Source organism: Hippocampus bargibanti, linkage group LG05 (genome assembly GCF_051943395.1).
Source record: "Hippocampus bargibanti isolate YZ-2025 linkage group LG05, ASM5194339v1, whole genome shotgun sequence".
Lineage (NCBI taxonomy): Eukaryota > Metazoa > Chordata > Actinopteri > Syngnathiformes > Syngnathidae > Hippocampus > Hippocampus bargibanti.
The window spans coordinates 22,092,050-22,098,828 of NC_142738.1; the positions used below are offsets into that span (position 1 = coordinate 22,092,050).

The window sequence follows — 6,779 nt, forward strand, 5'->3', positions numbered from 1 at the left end:
AGTTCGCTGAAAAAGCATCTTGGATAAGAAGCGAAACGTCCGACACCTTCAAAAAAGTGCAGATGACGGCTGAAGAAACCTTTTTATCAATAATACATTTAATTTATAAGCACTTTTCAAAACTCTCAAGGTCACGTCAGTCACAGGATATTTTTTTTTCTGTGGGTGAAAAGCGGCAGCCACAAGGGCCAGCATTCACTCAACCCGGAATAACCCGAATAGACAGAAAGCTAGCTAGCTAGCTAGTAATATTGATTCATATGGCGCTTTACCAACAGCTGAAGGTGTAACAAAGCGCTAACACAGAGAAAAGGCAAATGCTGCCCCCTCATGGAAGGGGAAAAAACATTGCCAGAGGGAGGAGAAATTACTTTTTTGTTTGTTTTGTGTACCTCCACTGGTACAAATTCTAAATCAAAGTACAGTTCGGATATATGTTTGATGTGTTGTGGCGGCGGGCGGGGATATTTATTCACATCTTGTTCATACAAAGATCACAGCCTCCTATGTTTATGTATGTGTGTGTGACAAACATGCGGATCAAACCTGTAAAGATTGAGGACACTGATTTGCTGTGGCGACCCCTTGAAGGGAAAAGCCGAAAGGAAAAGCAGAAGAAGATGTGATGAATCCATACATGTCAAAGTTGGTAAGTTTATCAGGTAAAACATTTATAAATTGAAAACATGTGACATGAATCAAACATCAATAGTGTCCAATCATGTTAATGTGATACTGTGCGCAATATATGGTTCGCAAGTAAACTTGAAATCTACTAACAGCTGGTTTCATTTCCTTGAATGACAGATTGGCTATCTTCTGTTAATAAAGTCAAATACAAACTACCATCTGGTCGAGAAAGCACCATTGACTGCTTGTGGAACTGCAGTGAACCTAAAAACAGATATTGAGAACAAGTAAGTCCAAAGTTTACTAACACAATCATACACAATCTCATACTTGATCAGGCATGTCCCAGTTATTCCTCTACGGACTGTTTGTCTTGGACATGGGAAAAAATGGTTGCCTTTCTTTGCGTCATTAATTTTTCTTATTGACGACAAATTTATCGATGACAAAAAGACACAGAAACGTTGTTTGTTTTTTTTGTGACTATCTTATAATGTTGAGGATGGTTTGTTTTTTCAGGACTGGTGTCATATACCGTTCAGTATTTCATATCCTAAGATACAAATTGCTTTTTTTGTCTTTGAAGTCAAGCCCCTGGAGTTGAGTATACTTCACAGAGAAAGAAGCATGTTTTAGGGTGTGAGAGAAAGCAGGAGTACATGGAGGAAAAAAAACCTCTCGTCTATATCAGGCCAAGTTCAAGAGTCAAACACAGAGAAGCTCTGTTCTAATATCTGGTGCAAAGTCGAGCACGGTGAATTGAACTCTAAGTAGAAGCGGGCAAGACAATTTTTGGGGGTCAGTGTGCCACATTGACCCCAGATGTTTGTGGAGAGCCGAATCTGTTATATTCATCAAAACCATGTTATACTTTCTGCGGGAATGGTTTGAGATGTGGTTCTAGCGGGCAAACAGTTGAGTCGACTTTGAGCCGTGAAATTGCCAAGGGTACTGGGCGAATGTCAAAGGAAACAACCTTAGTGTGCTACAATGCCCACGACGGTGCCAACTTCTCAAATACGCAAAATGAGCCTTAATGCCATGAAAATCAAGATGCAGGAGTTCTAACATGCATCTGGACCATTTCCAAATAAAGAGCCCAGAATGTTGTTGTGATACAGACACGTGAACAACTAGGTCATGTCTCTGCACCTTTGCTCACTCGAAGAGGAAACACAGTAAAGTGAAGGTCAATCTTGACTCCTGGTTTTATCTTTCTGGTTCTGCATATTTAGTCAGACACACCATATGTGTGATATTAACTTACATGATTGTGTAGGCTGAGGATGCGGCTGCATAAAAATGGGAGGGAGGTCTCCAAATGTCGCAACCATCACCTGCAGGAGGCTCACCAGGTCACACTTCTCCTGAGTGATCCATAAAGGGTCAGTGCATGTTATGCATATATGTCAAACTCTTGCATGTGCTGCTCACCTGCTTCCACTCCTGCAAGTATGGCAGCAGGATGTCGCCATTGCTGGAGACATACTTTCCTCGCAGGATCATCATCTCCCACGTGGGCTTGACCTAGCAGATGGGGGCTGACTGAGGGTAGCTCTCCTCAAGCCACACACATATGGGGATGTTGTAACGCATATCTAACATTGCGTCAAATACAGTGAGAATATTTATAAACACTTGTGAAGTACTTACTTGTGTGGACATATTGACAATTACCTCTGACACAAAATGTGAAATCATTACCTTCATAAAGGATGGGGATAGTTCCTCGAAGACTCATCAAGACCTTTGTTGTTCCGTCATTGTAAGCTGTACAAAACAACATGACTGTTGAGTACCTCTTATCAGCCACAATTATCGAAACTTTTCCTTTTGTTTTTGTGAGTTTCTTACTGTATTTATCCATCGATGGAACAAGGTCTTTGAAATGGATCAGCGCCACATGTATTTCTTGGTCCACATAGTTACAAAGGTATGTCTATGCAACCAAAGTGGAACATAAACACCCAAATGACCAGTGCACGCTGAAAACAATTATTTGGATTTATTTAATTCTAAATTGTACATCTGTTGCACATGGTGTCAAGTATGGAAAACCTATGCACGTTTCCTTTGTTTAAAAAAAATACACAGTTATGTACAAGGAATAGTTAATCACATTCTAACCATGGCAACCGACAATCAGGTGTTTTTTTTTTCTCTTTTCAGTTCAGCTCAACAATGTCAGTATGAGGATCAGCATCTAACATATTGTCCATCTATTCCTCTTCAAATGTATGCAAACATACAGTATATTTTATTCACTTACCTTTGGCAGCATTTTCTTTTTGGCATTATTGCTGGATGTCATGATTGTTGTGTCTATCTAAAACTAAAAAAAAAGTCTTTCCTTTTAAGATCACCAAGACTCACTAACCTTTGAGGGGGGCATTTCCGTGTGTTTATGGACCAGCACACAACTTTATGACCCCCTAAAAGCCAATAAGAGAGCAGCTTTATGATAATACAATCACATGACTTACAAACCATAATAATTAGGCTACACGGCTCAAACAAACATCTTGCTTTTGTGACCCACTAAATGGAAACAGATTTGTTACATTCAAGTTCAATTTTCAATATCTAAACTCGACATGACACGCCTATTTTCATCAAACAGATATGCATTTTAAATAATGTTTTTAACAACCTATTAACAATTGTGGGTAAACACCTAATTCTACACAAACTTTAAAATGATAAAGTAATTACACACTCAAGTTGGCCCAGCAATTCTTCATACTTCATACTAATTCTTCAACAGTAGCCAAAATGGAACTGTATGGTGCCACTTAGCAGTTTTTTTTGACGACGATACTAGTGCAGCGTGTTCTACGGGAAACAAATTCCTTGTGTGTTCTACATACTTGGCAATAAAGATGATTCTGATTCTGATACTTTGGCTTTTGAGTGCACTATAATTCTGACAACACTCATCGTTGACTTAATGGCATGGGTTTCCATTTGTCATTCTTGTTTATTTGGATATTAGTTTGGTTCTTAGTTACACTTACTGTACGTAATAAAGATTTATTCGAATATTCAGTCCTACTGTATATTTAAGTGTACCAATGGACTCAAAGCATGCATGGTCCTCGAGTGGAAAAGGCAACAGCAATAACTATACAAAATGGCAAAATGAATACAAACACAGGTACACCGACAGGATAGATTTGTGAAAAAATATGAAATGAACCACATTTTTACAAAGGTTTCCTCCCCAAGCCAGCAGAGTGATGGAATATGAAAGGCTTTGATTAACTGAAACATGTCTTACCAGCAGTGACGTGCAGTCAGGGAAGGCTTTACCATATAAACACTGTACTACAGTGTTTATTTTATTTTACAGTGAGACCTCAACTTACGAACTTAATTGGTTCCCAGACAGTGTGTAAGGCGAAAAGTGTGTATCTAAAAAAAAAAACAAAAAAAAAAAATCCCATAGGAAACCATTAACATGGGAATAATCCGTTCCCGGGTTTCCATAAAATATACTTTTTGTCATGATGCCAAAAGAAATGTTAAATAATTTTGTGTTTTCTGTATTTTGGATGGGAGAAAGGTGCGCACTTCTCCCCATGCAAAACAGTTGAGTTGGGCGACCACTAATTGACTCTGAGAAGGTGATTGCAACCACCTGGGAATGGCCAATTGCCGCTGGGACCTGATTGGCCAGAAGCTCAGGTGAAGCACCTTTAAAGCCAGACTGAGCCAGTCACCTCGAGGAGGAGGAGGAGGAGGAGGAGGAGGAGGAGGAGGAGGAGGAGGAGGAGGAGGAGGAGGAGGAGAAGAGAGGAGAAGAAGAAGAAGAAGAAGAAGAAGAAGAAGAAGAAGAAGAAGAAGAACGAAGGACAACCTGGAGAGCAGTGTTGCCTGGGGTCTGCCGAAAACTGATATCAACTGCAAATAAAGAAAACTCACAATACCCTTCCTGCATCTGGCTGAGTGAACTTTTATCCTCTGTCCACCTGCTTGCTGTCTCGCCGTACGACACTTTTCAACTAAATAAGCCTTAAAACTACACACAACCTACCTTATCCTGTGTATAATAAACGTGCTATTGTATTGTAATGAAAGAAATACACTGCACTGTAAAATAAAGTCACTTTATTTACATTTGTGATGGTTATTGATAGCTCTTAATTGACACCTGTTGCTTTCTGACTTGTAAGGTCTTACGAAACTGAGGCATCACATTACCATTCATCATGTTGATGATTCTCATAGCCTTTTCTGGATGGAACTGTTCAATAAAAGCACTCAACTCCTGAACGGCCTGCTTCTGCTTGTCTTCTTGAAGGAAAATCAAATTCTCTCTGTTGATGACCTCATTATGGTCAGCAACAAGCTCCTCGATGTCATCTGCATTCACTTCGAGTCCCGTATGTGCTGGCAGAGATTTTATGAAAACAAAAGGCGCGAGTCCGATGATTCCACGGACGCGGAATTGTTGCGTCACACGCGTGTATGATTTTGAAGTGCGCCTTTCAACCCTTTCATGTCTTTCAATTCCTTGATTTCCTTGATGTGCGTCTCACCCTGACGCATAGCACACGCTTGAAAATTGTATAAAAGGAGCTGTTGCGGGACAGAGAGATTGGGCAGAATCATCTCGGACTCACGCCCGGCTAACGCCGGGCCTCGGACGGACATCACGGCACGACTTGGTCGACTCCACGCCGCGATCAAGCTCTGCGCGTCACCTGCCTGGGAGATCTGACAACGAACCTACTTACAAATAAAGAGAACCATCAAACTCTTTATTGGCGAGCTGAGGAGGACGGAAAAAAATCCTCCTGGCTGGCTCGCCAATAAAGAGTTTGATGGTTCTCTTTATTTGTGAGTAGGTTCGTTGTCAGATCTCCCAGGCAGGTGACGCGCCGAGCTTGATCGCGGCGTGGAGTCGAGCAAGTCGTGCCGTGATGTCCGTCCGAGGCCCGGCGTTAGCCGGGCGTGAGTCCGAGATGATTCTGCCCAATCTCTCTGTCCCGCAACAGAATAAAACGCGACAAAAGAAGGCGGGCGGGCGAATAAAATGGCACACTCGCGTCTAACAATCACCTCGTGCAAAGCAAACATTTGGAGCACAAGCAAATATTTGGAGCACAAGACGTAGCGATGCACTTCCGTCGTAATCATGTCACTGGTGAGGTGACAGTGACTCGTTGAAATGAAATGAAATTGCAGAACGACAATGAAATGAAGTGTCGCGAACGTAGGCCACCCCGAGCTGTCAACTCGCAAGTGACAATTTAGCGTGACTATTGACAAGCTGTTCCGGTGTGTGTGAAAACACCAGCTCTGATTGGCTTACCATGACACATGACTCTACCGTTTAGCCAATCACAATCACAATCACAATCACAATCACAATCACTTCTATCGTAACTTGACAGAGGGGTGCGTTCATGTGTAGCAACACAAAAACGTTGGGAAGTGTTTGTCACCGCTCATTCAGTTAGACAATACTTTCCAAACAGCCTAGAGTCTTAAGAAGTCGTGCGCTATTCTCGAACCTGAACGCACCCCAAGTCTTGGATGACAAATAAACAGCAGAGTAGACGTGTACGGCTGGTAGTTTCTTCAATTTATTCATAGTAACGCACCACATTTGAACTGAGGCTGAACACGAGTCTGTGGTGTTTATTTTCCGGTCCCATAATAGTAAAACTATCTGCAAAAAGCTCCTCGGAGGCGATGGACGTGTGAATTCAGAGAGAGGGGGTGTGGAAAGTAGCGCCGCTCTGTTCGGTCGTGCTTCTGCCGAAGATCACTTTCGCCAGATCCGAAGGTCGTGTGCTTGATGGACCCGCCGTAGTGGGTGTGTATTATGAAAATAGTACGTAATATAAGGCTTAATTTTCATAAATTTGACGTTCGTATGATGAAAAGTTCGTATTATAAGGTGTTCGTAAGTTGAGGTCTCACTGTATTTTTTTCTCAAAACTTTGTGCATAGGTGAATCACACAGTTCTCATGCCTCATAACAGGGGGCGCTGGTGATTCCAGAGATTCTTCTTGCACCTCCCCGGCTGCAGAATAATAGAATTAGTGACAGCAAGCTACAGTAAACAGTTAGCAAGTTAAGTGCAACCGTCCAGTCATCTTTTCGTGTTGCTTGGCCTTATTTTTAGAATGGAGGATTACAT

At 41.7% G+C, this 6,779-nt stretch overlaps 2 protein-coding genes across 2 annotated transcripts in view; one reads left to right on the forward strand and one right to left on the reverse strand.

Moving 5' to 3' along the window:
* Positions 1 to 508: 508 nt before the first annotated feature.
* The window catches only part of lrrc56 (leucine rich repeat containing 56), a 47,789-nt gene continuing 41,518 nt past the window's right edge, over positions 509 to 6,779 (forward strand). Inside the window, exons 1-2 of the mRNA XM_088997311.1 lie at positions 509 to 649; positions 808 to 917. The gene's annotated coding sequence lies outside the window, so the exon portion shown is untranslated. The remainder of the gene's footprint in view (positions 650 to 807; positions 918 to 6,779) is intronic.
* Positions 755 to 3,667, reverse strand: LOC148898224 (tumor susceptibility gene 101 protein). The gene is given in 6 exon segments (XM_088997317.1): positions 755 to 894; positions 1,898 to 1,997; positions 2,065 to 2,228; positions 2,335 to 2,400; positions 2,485 to 2,569; positions 2,900 to 3,667. Coding segments are annotated over 6 exon segments (576 nt in total). The 5' UTR covers positions 2,942 to 3,667; the 3' UTR covers positions 755 to 775.